This window comes from Watersipora subatra, chromosome 7, assembly GCF_963576615.1.
Source record: "Watersipora subatra chromosome 7, tzWatSuba1.1, whole genome shotgun sequence".
Classification (NCBI taxonomy): Eukaryota; Metazoa; Bryozoa; class Gymnolaemata; order Cheilostomatida; family Watersiporidae; genus Watersipora; species Watersipora subatra.
Genome location: NC_088714.1, coordinates 36731420 through 36754119, shown reverse-complemented (window position 1 = coordinate 36754119; position 22700 = coordinate 36731420). Strand labels below are relative to the sequence as shown.

At 35.7% G+C, this 22700-nt stretch overlaps 1 protein-coding gene across 2 annotated transcripts in view; it reads right to left on the bottom strand.

The window, feature by feature from the left end:
* Window positions 1-22700, bottom strand: part of LOC137399452 (transcription factor 12-like) — a 137933-nt gene that overhangs the window by 41786 nt on the left and 73447 nt on the right. For both annotated transcript variants that reach the window (XM_068085572.1, XM_068085573.1), the window contains exons 10-11: window positions 17499-17562; window positions 8972-9036 (exon numbers count right to left, since the gene is read on the bottom strand). In XM_068085572.1, the coding sequence (XP_067941673.1) occupies window positions 8972-9036; window positions 17499-17562 (129 nt within the window). The remainder of the gene's footprint in view (window positions 1-8971; window positions 9037-17498; window positions 17563-22700) is intronic.

The following is a 22700-nucleotide window of genomic DNA, read 5'->3' as shown; positions in this document are numbered from 1 at the left end:
TTTATTAGCTATAGTTAAAAAAAATCTGAACAGCGCTAATGATGAGTCTGAATAGGGAAGTCAAGTGGGAGAACAACAAAACTGAGCTGAACTAGCAAGATAGCGACCTAACCAACTAAAGATAGCGAAATGTTGCGAAATAACAGATGCGTGTAATTATTTTATGCTAAAACTAATCCACACGTCAGAGGGACTAGTTCGAAATTCTCAGAGCAATGATTGCTAGACCCAATTTGATTTTTCTATACTTCCAGGGATTAAACCAATTAAAACGCCGTGATTGTTATAGGAGAGCGCATTAGTTGGCTTAATTGACTGAGGGCACACAAGTCGATTTCATACGTCATATATTGAAGATTACCAAAACACTTATGTTTTTTGGTAGACCTGTGTTTGGCTGGCTATATCTCAGCTTCTGGTTGGTCAATCTCCTTGATTCTTTTTTTAGAACACCAATCAACACCTCAAGATAAATAATAAAGCATAATAATATTATGCTTTTTCTATTCTTTAAGTATCCGAATCGGTATCGGCCGATCTTCTCTTTAAAAATCTGAAACTTCGGATACTTTTTAAATATTAACTATTTAGCGGAAAACAGTATTTTAGCCTGCTACACTAATAAAAATCATCTGCTGCAAGTTCCTAATTTGATAATGATAAACTGAAAAGGAAAAATGAGTTCAAAGAAGCACGATAACAACGCTCGTTTGTAATAAAATCGTGCTTTTTGTGCTCATTTTTTTCGACATTCAGCCTATTAAACATCCTGTAACAAGCTACGAGCAATGTCAAATAGTTTATCTACCTTTCATAAAACACAATTTATTTTCAAGGTTAAATATAGATAATAATGGGTTTAAGACACCAATCGCTATCTGTTGAAATCAAATTAAACATCCCCAACTTTCATTCCTAAAAAGTTAGCATTCGTCACATATTTATGGGCAAAGCTTGTTGCGCCGATTGTGTTGTTTTCGAGTTCGATATTGAAACGCTGTAAAAAGCCTCTATGATTTTGAAAGTTAGTGGACCTATATTTACTTTACGAGTACACAATCTGATTTACCAAGTAAAAAAACGATAAAGTTGTATGTGGCAGTTATGGTTTAAAGCTAAGTTTGAGCGTATATTTTACCAAAATTCAAATTTTTCATCGGCTAAAATTTTATCACCTCTTTGTTTTTGGTTTTGTTTTCACAGTAACTAATAACTAATAACGACTAATGCTGAACTGTGAGATCGAGCATCGTATCGTTTTCATGGTTTGTGAGAAGGATTTCGGCAAATAGCACATCGGCATCTTTGTTATTTTGAGGCATTCAGTACACATACTGCTATATTTAAATTTCACAAAAAACTTTTGTTTATAGTATATGACGAAAGCATATGGAGAGGGCGAAAAATCGTTGTGTTCTACACCGTAAGGCAAAAAAATCGTATAACAGTGTCATCATAATTCGAGGGCGCATTGTAACTATAACTACAGATGTAATAAAACTCTTATAATATAAACTTTTTAACAATAACCCAACTCAGATTGTCTATCAATAGCTATTAATGAAATATTCAACAGTATAACATGAGCAGTAATTATAATATGAAAAAAGTAACCTACCCAAGGCATATAATAGGGCTGAGTTGGTGGGGGTACAGAAGAAGGAGGAGGCATTTGTATGGCGGCTGGTAAAATAGCTTGCGAGTGGGGATAATATGGATTAGAATACACAGACTGAGGTTGACTGGCAGTGGCTGTCTGATGAGGACAAGAAGCGTACGTGTGTGGTGCTCCCCACATGCACTGAGTGCACCATAAATCCATATCTAGTTCTTGTATCCCTCGAGACGAGCTGCCACTACCACCCGGAAAACTTTGCATGACCAGCTAGTGTTAGTCAAAGAATAAATCCACAAGGTGCCTCAAATACCCAAATGTCTCTGAGAGACAGACGTGAGACGAGAGCTGAATTAATCCAGTGGAAGAGTGAGAGACAAGCGATCCTAGTAGAGGAAGAAGTCCAAAGCTACTAATGAACCTTATAATAAAGCAGAAAGCGGTTGATTAAATTCACTCGGAGGCCAAAATAACAATATGCAACTCTTTATTGCAAGCATATGCGAGTTTTCTCTGCAATTGCTATTAGTGTGGCAATGCTATTAGATAAAAGCCAGTCGTTGCCTGACAGTAGCGATTCTTTTACCAGAACAGCCATCAACCGCATAGCTTGTGAAACTGTCTGAGAGCTCGAGATGAAGTAGAACTGCCGCCCCTGATCGGAGGAGCTAGAAACAATGGTTAGTAACAGGCCTGATGATATGGAAATGTCATTGTAATCAGCATTAGATCTGCTACTCACATCCATATACATATTGCGTGGACTCAGTGTTCCCTCCCAGTCCTCAACATTCACATACATATTGCGTGAGCTCAGTGTTCCCTCCCAGTCCTCAACATTCATATACATATTGCGTGGACTCAGTGTTCCCTCCCAGTCCTCAACATCCATATACATATTGCGTGAGCTCAGTGTTCCCTCCCAGTCCTCAACATCCATATACAAATTGCGTGAGCTCAGTGTTACCTCCCAGTCCTCAACATTCATATACATATTGCTTGGACTCAGTGTTCCCTCCCAGTCCTCAACATCCACATACATATTGCGTGAGCTCAGTGTTCCCTCCCAGTCCTCAACATTTATATACATATTGCGTGAGCTCAGTGTTCCCTCCCAGTCCTCAACATCCATATACAAATTGCGTGAGCTCAGTGTTACCTCCCAGTCCTCAACATTCATATACATATTGCTTGGACTCAGTGTTCCCTCCCAGTCCTCAACATCCACATACATATTGCGTGAGCTCAGTGTTCCCTCCCAGTCCTCAACATCCATATACATATTGCGTGAGCTCAGTGTTCCCTCCCAGTCCTCAACATCCATATTGCGTGAGCTCAGTGTTCTCTCCCAGTCCTCAACATCCATATACATATTGCGTGAGCTCAGTGTTCTCTCCCAGTCCTCAACATCCATATACATATTGCGTGGACTCAGTGTTCCCTCCCAGTCCTCAACATTCACTTACATATTGCGTGAGCTCAGTGTTCCCTCCCAGTCCTCAACATCCATATACATATTGCATGAGCTCAGTGTTCTCTCCCAATCCTCAACATTCACATACATATTGCGTGGACTCAGTGTTACCTCCCAGTCCTCAATATTCATATACATATTGCATGAGCTCAGTGTTCCCTCCCAGTCCTCAACATTCACATACATATTGCGTGGACTCAGTGTTTCCTCCCAGTCCTCAATATCCATATACATATTGCGTGAGCTCAATGTTCCCTCCCAGTCCTCAACATCCATATACATATTGCGTGAGCTTAGTGTTCCCTCCCAGTCCTCAACATTCACATACATATTGCGTGAGCTTAGTGTTCCCTCCCAGTCCTCAACATCCATATATATATATTGCGTGAGCTTAGTGTTCCCTCCCAGTCCTCATCATCTATATACATATTGCGTGGACTCAGTGTTCCCTCCCAGTCCTCAACATTCACATACATATTGCGTGAGCTCAGTGTTCCCTCCCAGTCCTCAACATTCACATACATATTGCGTGGACTCAGTGTTCCCTCCCAGTCCTCAATATCCATATACATATTGCGTGAGCTCAGTGTTCTCTCCCAATCCTCAATATTCATATACATATTGCGTGAGCTCAGTGTTCCCTCCCAGTCCTCAACATTCACATAAATACATTGATTCCATACAAAGCGAACAACTGTTCTGGCCAACAACATCACTTTATCACAAATTAGTATGATTACTTTTAGCTTGCCTCTATGTTGATCACTAGCTACATTTATCATTAGGGCTTAATTGCATGTGAAACTTTCAACAAAACAATACCTAGATCTAACAAATATTTTTATTTTTGCAAACAAAACATACGCAGCTTATTAGTGTGTCATGAAATCCAATGAATCTTCTGTCAGATCCATCAAAGTAAAAATTTGTTTAATGTTGGACAAATCATTCAAAGCAGTTTTAGATGAAACCAGCATAATATTACATTCTTATATCCCTCCTCATAATATTATATTCTTATATACCTCCTCATAATATTACATTCTTATATCCCTCCTCATAATATTACATTCTTATATCCCTCCTCATAGGGAGCCAAAAATCACTAATTGTCAGCCTGAAAAGCATTAGTGGGGTTTTGAAACTCATATTTTCACCAAAATTCTTGTGTGCTAATTTGACAGAGTGCCATCCACATTTAATAAAAAATGAACTACAGCCAAGCCAGATTAGGGTATGAAACACGACTGGTAAATGCGTTCAGGAATAACTCGGCATTAAAATGGATGAAAGCTTGAGTTTTAAGCAGCAATGGCTAGCAGCAGCGTGCCATATCTGTGACCCGGCATGACTATAATAGGTGGATCACAAGCATTGATTAGAAACGATTGGAAAGCACCGAATCACTCAGAAGATAATTGACTGCAGGTCTACATATGCAAGCAAATCCAGATGCCTTGCATAGCTGCTTCCAAATCATCTACGCCATCTAATTTGTCTCAGCTGGTAACCACTCGGTGCGAGCCGCATAATTGCAATCAGCTCTGGCTAGAGAGTGAGAGAGTAGGGATAGAAAAGTGGAGGGGAGAGATTTGGGATGAGACAACTTGATGCCTAAATACTGTTAAATTATGCTGCAATCAGGGTCGTATCCTCCTATACTGCAGCTACTGCCATGGAAGTACCATTTTTTGAGGCTCAAAAATTTTTCACAACCCGGAATTCACATCATTTTTGCTTGATTTTAACACTTTGGCTGGCGAAATGACCAAAATGTTGTTTATCCGTTGCATGGCAAACGGCATTTTCGCTTTCGGTAGACGTTTATAATGCTGCCGTCTCGTAACGTTAAACAAAGGATATGAATGCTAGTATGGTAAGTTTTAAATATCATCAACAATATATTAGTCGATAAATTTAGATACGAAACGATTGTCCGAAAGGCGTTGCTTTGTGCTAAAGAAATTGCACCTCCTTGGAAAAGAATAAAAGCTGGAAATACCAGTCAACATCGGCTCGACTTTCAAAATGGTAAAATAAAATATTATTTGATCCTCTGATCATAAGTGATTTTTGGTGTGATTAGAATAACAATAATTCATATGATAGAAGTTATATAAACCTTTTATACTTTTTATTATACTTGGAATATACAGAGAAAAATGATCGTTATGGTAGCTCGCACGGCAACGTTATAGCATTGGACTCTACCAAAAAGAATGCTTCCAAGCATTTCATACAGAGACAATTGTACATGGTTGTATTTTTTGTAGTAGTAGATATGTAAATGAATGCTTATGTACAAAATATTTTGTTCATAGAAATAAATTTAAGTTTGTGCTATGCATGTAACATGCATAGCACAAACTTAAATCTACTACTACTTGCTCAGCGTTATAGACTATAGTATAAGTGCATTATTTTTAACATGGTGCTCTATAAATTTTACTTTTTAACTCACAATATTATTTAAATAAATTATTTCATAGGAGACTACGCGTCTCCTACACCATTCAGCATTGTACCCGGTAATAATTCCACCTCATGTTAGCTGTAGTCAACCCCTTTAGCAGTTCTCATTCACATTATATTTTTAATAAGCGTTGTTAAAGACAATCTCAATAAACAGTTGTATATTTAGAAAACTGGACTATAATGTCAAACTTGCTGCTAGAACATGTGCCCTATCAGTAGCCAAGTGTGCTAGATTTACACCATTTTTACTAGTTTAGTTATACTAAAAATTTTCCCAGGGGGAGAACCCCCGGACCTCCCCTCCCCCACCAAGAAGGCGCTCGATGCCCCTCTTGGTACTACTCGCAGTACCATTTTCAAACAGGTGGATACTGCCCTGGCTGCAATGTTGCATAATAATATAAATAGTATAACAATATAAATTACATATAATACACATACATAATGCAATATATGGCATTACATAATGAAATCTTGGCAAATTTCCAATAAGTTTGAAAAATGAAACTGTAAATTGTAACCATTGTGTTAGCTGAGATAGTGAGACAAACAAACAACCTCTTAAAATTTACACACTATGAGCAAACTAAGTAATATCAATTAGAAAATGTTAGATGTAACACACACCTATTTCCACATTTTTCAAATTTACTGCATAATAATATATTTTAATTACAAGGATTGGTGATGAAAGACTAAATAAGACTATTCTACTAATACAAATAACAATGTAAAAGAGCTTTATGGAGAATATCAAACTCTCTTCCCCTTTTCAACTATTTCATGTTGTATGTCTATACAGCCTATACGTATTTATACTACCTAATTACTCTATGACATCATTCAGATTAGAGTATCCACCGTGAATGAGAGATTAGAGTATAAAAATGATAAACTTCAGTTGTCTGAATGTTACACCACATTAATATTATATAAATTATATAACTAATATGTTCATACCTGGGTAATAATCTAAAACTATATAAAATTATATTACATTTGATAGAAAAATCTCGCGGAGTTAACCATTAACTTATCAAAGAAGATATGTAGCTACTTTTATAACTACACATAGTACCACATTAGTAGTAGTAGTATAACACTACTACTACTACCACTATTGTAATATGTTACTCTGTAGCTACTCTGTAGCTGCCACATCTTCTACTCCAAATAATGCAACTTTTTGCTTTTAACAATATTTAAGTTATTTTAAAAATCCTACTCACATTTTAATTAGTAGCTTTGACAATTATGCTACCTACCTTACCTACAATACCTTCTCACAACAGGTTTGTGAGAAGAAAACATCAGACAAACATGTTTTGAATAATAAAAACAGTATAGATATTTCCCTACCCAGAAAAAATAACCGTGGACACTTGCCATATGATGTCAATTCGATCCAGTGTTGGCATCGTAAGGTAAAAATGTTGTATAGAGGGGTATAGAAAATTAGAAACTTTTAGTAATTATCTAATGCAAACACCCCTTAGTAAAAATCATTACAGTTTATATACATACTGTACAAAAATTAGTAACGGAATAATAATATTATTCTGTTACTAATTTTTGTACAGTATGTATATAAACTGTAATGATTTTTACTAAGGGGTGTTTGCATTAGATAATTACTAAAAGTTTCTAATTTTCTATACCCCTCTATACAACATTTTTACCTTACGATGCCAACACTGGACTGAATTGACATCATATGGCGAGTGTCCACGGTGTGAAATACGGGTGAAATACAGTACTATGACAAAATATGCTGCCATGCAAACACACAAGTGCACCACAAAATTATCTTCCAAGCCATAGACTCATACCAGAGTACAGCTAGCAGCGGCTTCTTCCTGCGCTACCGGAGCAGAAAGCTCACCGTATGATGGATTATCTACATGACCTTGGATGACATTGATAGCAACTTCTAATGGATCATCAATGGGCAGCAGAGAGGGCTTTGCTGACAACTTACTAGGCAGCTAAAATGGCAGCATGCATAACACTGAGCAGGTGGAGAACAAGCGCATGCCATTGGTTGTTAGCAAGAAATGGGTGCCTAGAAGGGAAAGGTTGGAGTTTTGTAAGGGAGCAGATGATATTAATGTATATTAACTGAATATATATATATTCAATTAATATATTTTTATATATAACTGAATATATATATAAAAATATATATATTTTTATCCACTGAAACCAGATTTATGGTTTAGTATAAGTCAAAAGCTAAGGCCAAACTATAATACAAAAACATCTACAGTAGATGTTCCTATAACGTATACATCCTATAACGTAAATTCTAGACAAAGTAAATAAGTTATGTGATGATTTCGCTTCGTACTCCGTAAAATATTCTATATAACATAAAGTGTCAAGTCGGGCGAGTTCTCAAATTAGATTTGAACATTAATCTATTTCACTGCACTTGCAAGAAAAATACCAACATGTGTATAGCGTTATATCTACTATGTATACAACATCCGTGACGTTCTAGTTTGTCGTAATAAATCGTCAGATGTGTCGAAAAAACAGAGAATAGGTAGCTGCGCAATTTTTCATAAATACTTAAAAGGGATTAATTGGTGCTGGTGTTATAGCCTCAGTTCAGCAATCTACATGTCAGGAATTGAAATATTGTCAAAAGTAATTCTTTATTCTAACCTTGACCCCCCTAGATACAGATAGACGAACATGTAGGCCACTTTGTATAGCAAGAAAATTGTGTTGTTTTGCTTTATTTTAGATTATAAAATGTTTATTATTTTAGATTATAAATTGTTTATTATTTTAGACTATAAAATGTTTATTATTTTAGATTATAAAATGTTTATTATTTTAGATTATAAAACGTTTATTATTTTAAAACATAAAATGTTTATTTTTGGGTGTTTTTGCAGAATAGACTGTCATTGTAAGAAATAAGCAAATTGTTGTAAAAAAATGTCGAAAATGTGTACTCATCAACTTATTGTAAAATCACCGCAATTATTGTTTATAAAACCAGTGAGATTAATCAGAAAAAGGAGAAAAGTTCAATTCAAACCAATAAGACTGCAATTGCAGTACAGCACCCAAATTAAAATATTTAAGTCAAATTTTCCTATTTTTATGGCCAAAGGGGTGAGTTTGGAAAGATTTTGAAACAGATTAGGCAACTTACGTGTATTTCACTGTTCTTACAACGTAAGATTCCATAACATAAACATTCTTAGAACGGATTATTTACGAATTATTTACGTAGTAGGAGCGCCTACTGTATATTATTTTAATTAAAATTATTGCTTAAATCTGTTAGGATGTTTCAGTAAAGGCATTAGTAAAACCACAAGTTAGAGGGTAATGAGCAGCACTAGCAACATAACATACTAAAATATAAAAACATCAGTAAAGTGGGTCCTCACCATAGTAGTTGTATCAAACTGATTGCATGCAGAACTCCCACCAGCCCATGAGCTTTTTCCACCCTCTGCAAATAAAAATTGGGATAAAAGGATATTTTTATTTCTGCAACTGTACGGCTGACTTGACCTATATGGCTGACTTCATCTATATTATCTCATTTTTGTACGGTACAGGCTACAAAAAAAGCTGGCATGGGATAAAAAGTTTAGTTTTTATACGTTTTTATGATTCAAGAATCCCATTTGTTTGTTTTGAAAATACTCACAAAATTTCCAACTCTTGTTTGATTTTGAGTTTGAATAGCGAGTTAAATTCTACAGCAATCACGATATGCCCATAGGGCAAACTGTTACATTTTTACTGTCACATTACTTTTAACATGAAATAACTTTTATAAAGACTGACTCTAGTGTGAAATGGGAGAAAAACCCTGGCTAGACTTTTTTATGTCACCAAATTAAGTCAATCCTCCAAAAGATTGATCTGGCTAAAATCAATTTTAGCCTGTATTGATTTGTGAGTGGGTCAATAACACTTTAAAAGGCCAACCTTGTCTAGTCAGCTTGAAAGCATCTCACTTGTTATGTGAATGCTGAATGGATTGCGTCAGAGTTATGGCAAGGTTGATAATAGGAATAGAAATGGGAATAGAAATGGGAATAGAAATGGGAATAGAAATGGGAATAGAAATGGGAATAGAAATGGGAATAGAAATGGGAATAGAAATGGGAATAGAAATGGGAATAGAAATGGGAATAGAAATGGGAGTAAAAATGGGAATAGAAATGGGAATAGAAATGGGAATAGAAATGGGAATAGAAATGGGAATAGAAATGGGAATAGAAATGGGAATAGAAATAGGAGTAAAAATGGGAATAGAAATGGGAATAGAAATGGGAATAGAAACAGGAATAGAAATTGGAATAGCAAATGGGAATAGCAAATGTTTAAGAATTTGAGCATCTTATTGATTATATTCATTTGTGTTTTAGTTTTCTTATTTATATGTTTATTTCTTATTTCTTACACACCTCGTTATTATAAAGTTTCGGACCCCATTGTATTCTGTGCATTGCAACACTTTACAATTATAGATGGCTATGCCATAGATGGCTATACAGTAGATGGCTATACAGTAGATGGATATACAGTAGATGGCTTTACAGTAGATGGCTATGCAGTAGATGGCTATACAATAGATGGATATACAGTAGATTGATATACAGTAGATGGCTATACAGTAGATAGCTATACAGTAGATGGCTATACAGTAGATGGCTATACAGCATATTGCTATACAGTAGATGGCTATACAGTAGATGGCTATACAGTATATGGCTCTACAGTAAATGAATATACAGTAGATGGCTATACAGTAAATGGATATATAGTAGATGGCTATACAATTGATGGCTATACAGTATATGGCTATACAGTAGATGGCTATACAGTAGATGGCTATACAAATAGATAGCTATACAATAGATGGATATACAGTAGATGGCTATACAGTAGATGGCTATACAGTAAATGACTATACAGTAGATGGCTATAGAAGATGTAGAGGCAACTCTTATTAGAGATAACGCAACATACAACATAGAGCAACATACAACATAGAGCAACACACAACATAGAGCAACATACAACATAGAGCAACATACAACATAGAGCAATATACAACATAAAGCAACATACAACAGAGCAACATACAACCTAGAGCAACATACAACATAGAGCAACATACAACATAGAGCAACATACAACATAGAGCAACATACAACATAGAGCAATATACAACATAAAGCAACATACAACAGAGCAACATACAACCTAGAGCAACATACAACATAGAGCAACATACAACATAGAGCAACATACAACATAGAGCAACATACAACAGAGTAACATACAACATAGAGCAACATACAACATAGAGCAACATACAACATAGAGCAACATACAAAATAGAGTGGTAATGCGACTCTGATATGCCAAACTGATGCAATGCGGGAAAAAACAATGCCAAACCAATAGCTTTTAGTTAAAGATAGGTCAGATATATAAGAAATAGGTCTGATATATAAGAAAGAGGTCAGACATATAAAAAATGGGTCAGATGTATAAGAAAGATAAGAATAGCTTAACATAGCGTTTTGCTCATCTGCCTGCAGACCTGCACATTCCGGATTCAAATCTCCTGTGAAGTAGGATTTTCCATACACGAAACTTTATCACTATAACTATAACTTTAATACTGTAATGACAGACAGAATACAGACAGCCACTAAGATATATATGCATACATCTATACATACATCTATACATGTCTATACATACGTCTATACATATATATATATATATATACGTATGTAAAGATATACGTATGTAGAGATATATACACATACTTTATATATAGATATTTTTAAGGATTTTTAGAGATATTTATATAGAGATATTTTTATGTATAGATATATTACATTATTTTATTACAAACTTGAGTGTACAAATAAAATATTTCAAATACAAATAAAATTTTACAAACTATGAATGGAGTAAATATAAACAGCTTGGCCCATATAGCGGTTGTCTGACAATAAAATTAAACTGATTCTTGTGATAAGTCAATACTAGCGTGTAATGGTGCTCTCTGACTAGTTATTTTGGTAATAGCAGCACTATATCGCTGTCACTATCTTGGGTAGAGATTAAAGGCGATTCTCCCCTACTACATGGCTGGTAAGGCAGTTATCATCGGAACTCTCTTCGTGGCTTACTATTGCAACGTTCTGCCGGTTGGCAGAAAATTTGTGATCGTAACTTTAGGCATTCTTGTTCCTTTTTTAAAACAGATATATTCTCTTCGTGAGCAGCTGCGTTCACTTCTACCTCAATTTCAAGACCACACTGAATGATTGATGATCTTCTAGAAATGACATCCACCACCTTTGCAGTCATTGTGCCTCCATGTATGATGAAAAAGCTGCTTACTCTAAGTTATTTCACTGGGTAGATGACCAACCGTTGCACAGTCTGCGTTTATTAGCTTTACTGCAAATGAGTCGTGCAGATTATTGGGCTCTCTTTCACACTAAAACAAATAACGAAGCGGTAGTGATGAAAAAAATAAATTTTGCGTTTCACCAAAAAAACCAAAGTAAAATTCATTAAATGGTTTTGAAAAAAATTCATTACTTACCACAAGTTGTTGGTTCATCAAAGGCCTCCAAATCGATGAATATTCAAGAAAACCTCTGAACGCGGCAAAAATCTTACAGCTTAGCATGATCAATCATAGTTGTCAGCTAAATAGCAACCTAAACGCATGGTGTACGCATGTGAAGGGTTAACTCCACTGCTAGCTGCAGCAGAGTTAACACCTCAAATAAATTAGTCATTGAATATGAGTGAAAATGCAATTTGCGTGAAACTTAACTTTGCGAATATGTTCATCCTGTAGGGTATTTATTTATATAGGTTGGCTGTCTTTAGGAAATTTTTCTTTTCATTCAGCGCAAGATTCTAGGCAAAATTTACTAACTTGAGTAGATTTCTAGAATTGCATTTTTCAACATTTGGTCTCCCAAAATAATAGCGCAGAATTAATGTAGAAGGAATGAGCCTAGAACATATGTTTATGATTGTGTTAATGAGTAAGGTAAGAGCTGGCTGGGCAGACATCAAATAAACTAATAGACTGCACTTATGTAAGACATAGTTAACTCCATGCAAATGAGATTCTCACGAGCTTTCTGATGGCTAATTAGAAAACCTCTGAGCGTTCTAAACACAGACAGGCTCTAAGAAAGGCTCAGAGAGATCATTGAGTGATAGCTAACAGTGATAGCGCTGATGGCATAAGTGACCAACAGAAAGTCATCATGTAACTGACCTTCCAGTGTGAAACTGTTCAGCCGAAGACATTTCTGGCTCAAACGAACGATTTCAGTCCTGCTCAAAGTTTTATGCCTGAACCCCTGCTCTTATTGGCTGATTAAAATTTTAGCGAGCACACGTCACAATTTTTTTTGCGTGTGTGAGCAAAGTTAAAAAGGAAATGGGACGATCTTTTTATTTTGTTAATTAAACAACATGAAGCGGTTTACGACACAGACTACATAAGAAAGGCGTCATTTACACTATTTGGTCTTTCATTTTGAATGAAATGAAGAGCACAAAAATCTATGGAATTAATTAGTAAGTAATAAAATAATTAAAAGACATCATCCATTGCTGTATGATAATATATTGTAAAAGGATTTTGCCGGGCTTTACTTAGGCACAATGTAGCTTGTGATTGTGTTGTATAAACGTAAGATGTTGCACTTGAGTTTTGCATAAATGTAAGAGAATGAGTGTGGTTTTCTTTTGTGTAGAATAGAAGTAATGTGCCATACTCATCATGATGAAGTTGACTGATTTATTTATGTAAAACCACAGTACTATGATAAATACTGTTTTTGTTTGTTATGTACTAAGCATAGAAAAATATTCATATGTTAACAAAAAATATAATTTTGTTGATGGGAAGGGTTGACAAAACCTTTGTATCAAGTGATTTGTTTTGAGCAGCTGAATGATCTTCTGATAAATCTGTTGTGTAGTTATAATTAATAATTGTTCCTCAAAGTTTGTTTTGTTTACAATAGAAATATTTAGCTCAAATACATAAAAACTACCAATGAAACAGTGTCCTGTATCCATTCATATGATATCTCAGAAGTGAAGTGACTTCGGATGCCGTGTGACATGTGGCTTAGCCGAACCGAACCAAACCAACCTCCGAATCAAACCTAAGTCGGTTCGGCCATCATGTGACCACGGCTTAATAGTATGACATTTGGTTAAAAATATTCTATCAGCTACCAACTCAAACCAGGAGATATAAAATGTGAAGATGCGGCCTTTATTTTTTCCAATAAGTTTGCTTTAGATATATTCATATCTCCATTTCTACACATTTCTCAACTAATAAGTAATTCCAAACTATTTTCCAACAATAAATTTAACAATTAAACAGGCTGATTTTTCGTGCCCACCCAATATTACACAAATGCCGAATTACATTCTGAAGAGTCATATAAGAGTCATATAAAGATATGGTAAACAGTGCTTTTAGATACCCTACGCTTGGAGGGTACACATCCAGTGTATCCACTATGCTTAGAGGGTACACATTCAATGTATCCACTATGCATGGAAAGTACAAATTCAACGTATCCACTATGCATGGAGAGTACACATTCACCGTATCTACTATGGATGGAGTGTATACATTCAATGTTTCCACTATGCACGGAGAGTACACACTCAGTGTATCCACTATGCATGGAGAGTACACATTCACCGTATCTACTAGGCATGGAGTGTATACATTCAATGTTTCCACTATGCATGAAGAGTACACACTCAGCGTATCCACTATGCATGGAGAGTACACATTCACCGTATCTACTATGGATGGAGTGTATACATTCAATGTTTCCACTATGCATGGAGAGTACACACTCAGCGTATCCACTATGCATAGAGAGTACACATTCACCGTATCTACTATGCATAGAGTGTATACATTCAATGTTTCCACTATGCATGGAAAGTACACACTCAGCGTATCCACTATGCATGGAGAGTACACATTTACCGTATCTACTATGCATGGAGAGTACACATTCAGTGTATCCGTGAGGCATTGCATATCTAAGCGCCGTAACACTAATCATTTTAGGAAAGATATGGCAGTGTTTGCCTTTCTTGGTTAGATGGTAATCAATCAGAGACAATGGATAACTTTGTGTGTACATGTTATCTATTCATGTGTAAATTGATGTGTTAACAAACCCATGAAAATATGTTGGTATTCTACAAGATGAAAATATTCGACGGATTTAATAATTCGCTATTTCGCGAACAGACAATTCCGCGAATTATCAAATTTCGCAAATAATTAGGTCTATTTTTAAACACAAGGGAGAATAACTACTGCCTCAAATTAAAGACTAGTCGCTAGGCAGAAGTAGTAAATGTAGCCGAGGTCTAAACCTTTTAAAAATCATTGCCAGAGCTTTGAGTTAACCCCTTTGCCAATGCATCACACTTCTTTACAAAATTATTCAAGGTTTTCAAAAGCTATTCGGAATTTGGCACAGCATCATCATCATCATCAAAAAAATCTCCTGCAGTGCTTTACGTTGAAAAAGCTCATAACTTACCACAAGTTGTTGGTTCATCAAAGGCCTCTAAATCGATAAATATTTGGGAAAACCTCTGGACGCAGCAAGAAATTTATTGCATATCATGATCGACTCAAAGTTGTCAGCTAAATAGAAACCTAAACCGCGGTGTATGCATGCTAAGGCTTAGCTATATTGCTAGCTGCAATAGAGTTAACTCTTAACCCAAGTACCGACCATAAAAATTTCTTAAATGTCCGTCTATTTTAGAGATAATTGAGGCAAGTGGCTAATCTCCAGAAAATCAAAAAGTTTTCAACTAAACCTGGACAATGCATGCATTTTCTGAAAGCGTACAAAGTGAAGAATCCAACTACACAAAAACCTAAGTTGTAAATGTTCATTACATCCACCATCTTTAACCATACATCGTGGGGAGACAAAACAATAAAAAAAATTTATTGTTTTAGGAGTTGTTAGCAAAGGTTGTGTTTTTCTCTTGAATGTGTTTTTACAGAATCCAGCAAGACTAAGTTTGAAGAACATCGGCACAAAATTTCTAAGAATTATCTTCATTATTTTTCATCTTATTGCAGTTTTATTCTAAACTGACAAAGTCAAAAGTAAGGAGAGAAAACAAATTACAAATATTCGACTGTACAAACTGCACTAAATGAACGCAAATAGAAAATTACAGCAAATTAATATTATTACTGATTAATATTGATAATATAATAATATGCTATATAATACAGTATATTTTTATAATATAAAAATATAATATAATAATATATTAGTTAAATATTAATATAATTAAAAATAGTTGAAGTAATCACAAAAATGATTGTCTAAATGTCTAAATGACAGCCCATTTTGCATGCTGCACACCAGCATAGTTGAAATCAGCACGGTTGTGATGAATAGCTCGAAGAACTGGAGAGGGGTAACACAATCATCAGGTATGTTTGTGGAACAAGGTTGCCGCACTGTAAAATGTGGCACATCATCAGCAAGCTCATAGCTCTCACCCTCAGTTTCATGTTTAATTACGAGTGCGACAGTGACTGTGACTAACACTCTAATGAATTACGAGCACCGACGAATAAAAAAGCTAAATAATTTTACTTACATTCCTCATCATCTTATTCAGAAGAGCTTTAGGAGTAATCATCATTAGTCTGGTCGGCCTCAAACTCACTGTCATCAGAATCTAAATTAGCTAAAAAGTCTTCCCCGTCCATATTGAGAGCAGCAGTTACGATCGTTTTGTTGAAAATAATTTATTTTTGCAAAACGACTGAAATGGAAATTAAATTACCACAACGACCCTAAATGAAAACGTTTTTTGTCTTGTTTCCTTTACTAGATTCAGTAAACTGACAAACTTGAGCTAATCAGAAAAAATATTGAGTAATATTGTAACAGCCGATTTGATTGGCCCAGTCAAAATGAAATCAGGCCAATAAGCCTATTAGATCGGGTTGGTCAAAACTTGGTTTAATAGAGAATGATTGTTTTCATCCATGAATAAATTAGTCCACAAATATGCATGAAAAAGGCGATTTGTGCGAAACTAAACTCTGCTAATATTTTCATTCTGTAGAGTAGCTATTTTATTTTTTGTGGCTAGGGTAATCGCAAACTTACTTTACAAAACTGTGGTGTACAATAAAAAAATTTATTTTACTCATTGGCAAGTGACCAATACAATAGTTACTGAGTCACGTATTTCCCACTAAGGTATATGTGGCAAATACGATCCATCACAGAGAACCCCTTTAGCAATCTCTCGAGCGCAAAGAATCTTTTTAGGGTATGCGCAAAGATTCCGCTAGGGTGTGCACAAAAAATCCCTCTAGGGTGTGCACAAAGAATCCTAGGGTACGCACAAAGAATACCTCCAGGGTACACACAAATAATCCCTTTAGGGCACGCACAAAAAACTTTTTTAGGGTACGCACCAAGAATCCCTCTAGGGTATGCACAAAGAATTTCTCAAGGTTACGCACAAATAATCCCTTTAGGGTACGCACTAAGAACTCCTCTAGGGTACGCACCAAGAACTCTTCTAGGGTACGCACTAAGAACACCTTTAGGGTACGCACCAAGAATCCTTCTAGGGTACGTACAAAGAATTTCTCAAGGTTACGCACAAATAATCCCTTTAGGGTGAGCGCAAAGAATTCCTCTAGGGTACGCACAAAGAATCGTTCCAGGGTACAAATAAAAAATTCCTAAGAAACTATGTCAATGTGAAAAATAAATGAGTGAGTTGAAGTTGTTGACAACATGCAAGTTTTCATTTGAATGATATTCATGAGTTGGGGTAACTGATAGGTAGGTAGCTACATACCTGTGTTTGGTGGACTGGAATTTGTTTGATTGTAACAAGCTGGACTCTGCCCTGAGCCATATAACTGCAATAGAGTTCAAACCAACATATCTAAGCATCTAAATTTTTTAGGGTTGTTCTTTTTATTTAAACAAATATAATGTGTTTTTTATGTTTTCATGTAGTTCAAGTACAAAAGTAAAGTTATGAAATGATAGGCAATGAAATTACCCAAATACTCTAGGACACTTATGTATTCGCGTCATCTAACTTTCGCATTTTTGCAGAGTCATCCTCTCGCGAATATTTCATGAGCGAAACTGAACTTTCATAACAAACGAGCAAAAATTCAAAGTTAAATAGCTTTATTCATTGATATCCACAATAAAATCGTCTTAATAGAAATGTAGGTAATTTTCGTGTTTGGTTGGCTCAATGGGAAATTTCTGGTAAACTCATTATAGCTAATACACCGACTGAGCAGCATGGCAAAGCAAATTAAGATGATGGTTTCAGTTTAGTCACCGAATTTGTAACTGATGAGGATGAAAGTCTGGTAGGTGAAAATTGAATAATAATTATTGTAGTGAGTAATTTTATTACCAACCAAAAACAATATCAACCCTCACCAGATCTAACCACGTTATACTGTTTTGGTTGTGAAGTTGGTTGTTATCTATTCTCTTCTTCTTGGGACTTGAGTGTGAAAGACGTGTGAAAGACACGGCGGGAGGGACCTAGACGTCATTGATAGTCCAAGAAACAAATGGCATTAAGTGATCAAATTGAATTATCAATCGCACCCACACATTTCAACCTGCGGTTTACAAATACTTTACAAATATGAACCAGTCCCAAATTGAAAACTTTTTCTTATTAGCGAACTGGACCTGAGGAATGTAATCTGTTTGTTCCACAGCATTTATTTTCACATCACTATATTTTCACATCACTATATTTTCGCACTCATCAGAGCCGCGAAATTAAGTTGTAGAGAAATTTTACTCTGTGTGCTACTCATGAAACTAAATACTAGCGAAATATAAGTGTCCTAGGGTATGCAGCTTCATGTAGGAGTTGTTTTCTCATCCAACCTTGTAAACCTTTTAAACCTATTGTACAGTATTCAAGTTTGATGAAAGCAAAATGCAAAAATTAAAGTGATAAATGTTTCTGACTAAAAATATTACAAATTAATATGGCTCGTAACAAAAAACAGAAGTGCATAAAGAATTAAACTTCCTTAATAAGGAAATTAAGTTTGATCAATCGGAATATAATTGCTGCATAGAAGAATAGGAGGCAGATGAGCTACCACCTAGCTATGGATTAATAGTGATTGTTAGCCAGCCTCATTAATGGTAGTCTTACATAAAAATAGCAATTACAGCCTGCGTTTAATATTGACCAGTACAACTGCTTGAGCAAAAGTGGGCTGAACGATAAATTATTCTAAGAAATTACTACAAATTAAAGGTTAACTGGCAGAATTTTAAAATTTCAATCAATTATAAACATGTGATCATTTTATTTCGTTTTTCATCTATGATTTTGATGTAAGCTGACCAGAAAGAAGAAATTTTGCATAATGTGGAGATGGCCCTGTTACATTATCGTTAAGGTATATTAACACATGGAGATGACCCTGTTACATTATTATTAAGGTATATTAACACATGGAGATGGCCCTGTTGCATTATCGTTAAGGTATATTAACAAATGGAGATGACCCTGTTACATTATCGTTAAGGTATATTAACACATGGAGATGGCCCTGTTACATTATCGTTAAGGTATATTAACACATGGAGATGACCCTGTTACATTACAGTTAAGGTGTATGAGAACATGCAATGCAATATCAATTCTCATCATGTGCATGAGTAAGAAAAGTCACACAAGCATCCAAAATCATGTGTACGTTATGTGTCTATGTGTTATCTATGTGTCTATGCGTTGTCTATGTGACTAGTTCAACTTTAGTCACTTTAGCGGTTTTTTCTTCATTTAGTTGGCTGGTGAGATTACTTTTGACATGAGTAGCAGAAGCTTATTAGAAGTTTTGTATCTACCTTAAATTGAAGGTAGATTGTAAATTGTATCTACCTTGAAGGCCATTTAGTTGGCTGGTGAGATTACTTTTGACATGAGTAGCAGAAGCTTATAGAAGTTTTGTATCTACCTTAAAAGCACTTTTGTTGAAAACAAAATTACATAACTAGTGGTTGCATATGATAAGGCTAAGCACTAGCCATGGCTTTTTGTTACATGCAATATTACATTAGAAGGCCAGTCAGCTATATGAACCATGGCACAAATCTGCTGCCAAGCCTTGGCTGACACTAGTTGGTGTTATGTGTATATCTATTAGTGTTGTGCCGGTATCTAATTTAGTGCCGGATCGGATATCCTTGCACTTTTTAATCGGTTTTTCCCGGTATCGGTATCCTCGGTATTACTGTCTTCGGTATCCTTTGCCAACTAAGAAAGTTTGGTATTGTCAGTACTATTGTTCGGTATGTGGTTTTCAGTGTGTGTTTAAACTTTAAATGGTTTAAAGTTTAATGGTTTAAACTTTAAACCACAACTGTCACGAACAACTTTTATTGTTGTTGTTAGGTAAATCAAACACACTGATTCCTGTTTTGTACTCAAAATAAGGATTGGTCAACTATCAAATTCATAAAAGCTTTTTTACGGCGTTTTATTTTCTGTCTCAAAAACAACACGGTCGGCACAACAAGCTCCGCCCATAGATATGTGACGTGCCCTAGCTTTTGTAGAAACAAAAGTTGGGAATGTATAGTCCGATAGCCATGGGTGTCTTAAAACCCATTATTCTCTAAATCCAGCCTGAAAATAATCTCAGTGTTTTTGAAAGGTAGATAACCTGTTTAAAATAGCTCGTAGCTTGTTACAGACTGTTTAATGGGCTGAACGCCGAAATAAATTAGCTAAAAAAAGCGCAATAACAACGCTAGCCTGTGATAAAACCGCGCTTTTTTGAGCTTTTAAATTGTTTTAATGTTTTATCCACCTTTCACAAAGATTGAGAAGATGTTGAAGGCTGGACTTTGATAAAAATCCATATTGAGACACTCATCTCTATCATTCTAAATCGGACTAAATATCTCCAACTTCTGTTACTAAAAAGCTAGGTTACAGCATCAACCTACCCTGTTTGAGTACAATGATTGTAGGATCCACCGTTTCTGCAATCTGATTCCAGAAATACTCTTAACACATATTTATGCTTGGAAGTTGATTTAGACCATGTTCTACCTGTGAGGAATACTTCAGACAGAAACTATAAGCATCTTACTCCCTCAATGACTGAACCGAATATTTTAGCTAGAGAACTAACCAGAAACCTAATCAAAAGTTTGAAATAACATTTAGTAGCCTGTGCAAAAAACATTCCTTAGTCAGCAGTATATTGTAATGGCCAAAAAAGAAAAGAAAGATGGGAATATAAGTTTCATGATAGATGTTTTTATCGTTTATTCTAATAAAAAACATAGTTATTGACATAATATATGTATGTATGATATGTTATGATATGTATGTATGTATGATACGTTATGTATAATAGATAACAGATAGATAATGGCACACAACAAGCGTGTTACAAGGTCGTCATTAGAGTCTTTATACATCCTCCCATCTTTGGAGAAGAACTCCCAAACCTTCGAGGCTGATGGCATTATCAATGTAACGTAATATAATAGTAGATACGGTAAGCGTGAAAATCTTCGTTGAATTCGTTCGCGCTGACATTCGTGCACTGACATTAGCATTTTCGTCAAAAAGGCGTTTTGGCAATTAATCAATAACAATCGAAGATTTCCCCCGCGCAACAAAAATCTATCCGGATATCCGGATAACCATTTACCGATAGGCTTTTACGGATAAATACCGATCATATCAAACTGGCCGCGGATAAGTAGCTGTCACCGAAAATGATTGGCTTAATCGGAAACCGAAAATCCCTTGGTGCCGGTAAGAGCGGATAACCAAATACCGGCCCAACACTAATGTCTACGGTATGTGTATGTCTATGGTGTACGTCATGCATAGAGCACTAAGGGTAAAAAATGCAAGCAAAATATTTTCACTCTGACATTTATACCCATCTCCCAGGGTTTCATATTTTCCCTTTGGCATTTATACCCATCTCCCAGGGTTTCATATTTTCTCTCTGACATTTATACCCATCTCCCAGGGTTTCATATTTTCCCTCTGACATTTATACCCATCTTCCATGGTTTCATATTTTTCCTCTGACATTTATACCCATCTTCCAGGGTTTCATATGTTTCCCCTGACATTGAAACTCATCTCCCAGGGTTTCATATTTTCTCTCTGACATTTATACCCATCTCCCAGGGTTTCATATTTTCCCTCTGACATTTATACCCATCTTCCATGGTTTCATATTTTTCCTCTGACATTTATACCCATCTTCCATGGTTTCATATTTTTCCTCTGACATTTATACCCATCTCCCAGGGTTTCATATGTTTCTCCTGACATTGAAACTCATCTCCCAGGGTTTCATATTTTCCCTCTGACATTTATACCCATCTCTCAGGGTTTCATATTTTCCCTCTGACATGTATACCCATTTCCCAGGGTTTCATATTTTTCCTCTGACATTTATATCCATCTCCCAGAGTTTCATATTTTCCCTCTGACATTTATACCCATCTCCCAGGGATTCATATGTTTCCCCTGACATTGAAACCCATCTCCCAGGGTTTCATATTTTCCCTCTGACATTTATACCCATCTCTCAGGGTTTCATATTTTCCCTCTGACATGTATACCCATTTCCAAGGGTTTCATATTTTTCCTCTGACATTTATATCCATCTCCCAGAGTTTCATATTTTCCCTCTGACATTTATACCCATCTCCCAGGGTTTCATATGTTTCCCCTGACATTGAAACCCATCTCCCAGGGTTTCATATTTTTCCTCTGACATTTATACCCATCTCCCAGGGTTTCATATGTTTCTCCTGACATTGAAACTCATCTCCCAGGGTTTCATATTTTCCCTCTGACATTTATACCCATCTCTCAGGGTTTCATATTTTCCCTCTGACATGTATACCCATTTCCCAGGGTTTCATATTTTTCCTCTGACATTTATATCCATCTCCCAGAGTTTCATATTTTCCCTCTGACATTTATACCCATCTCCCAGGGATTCATATGTTTCCC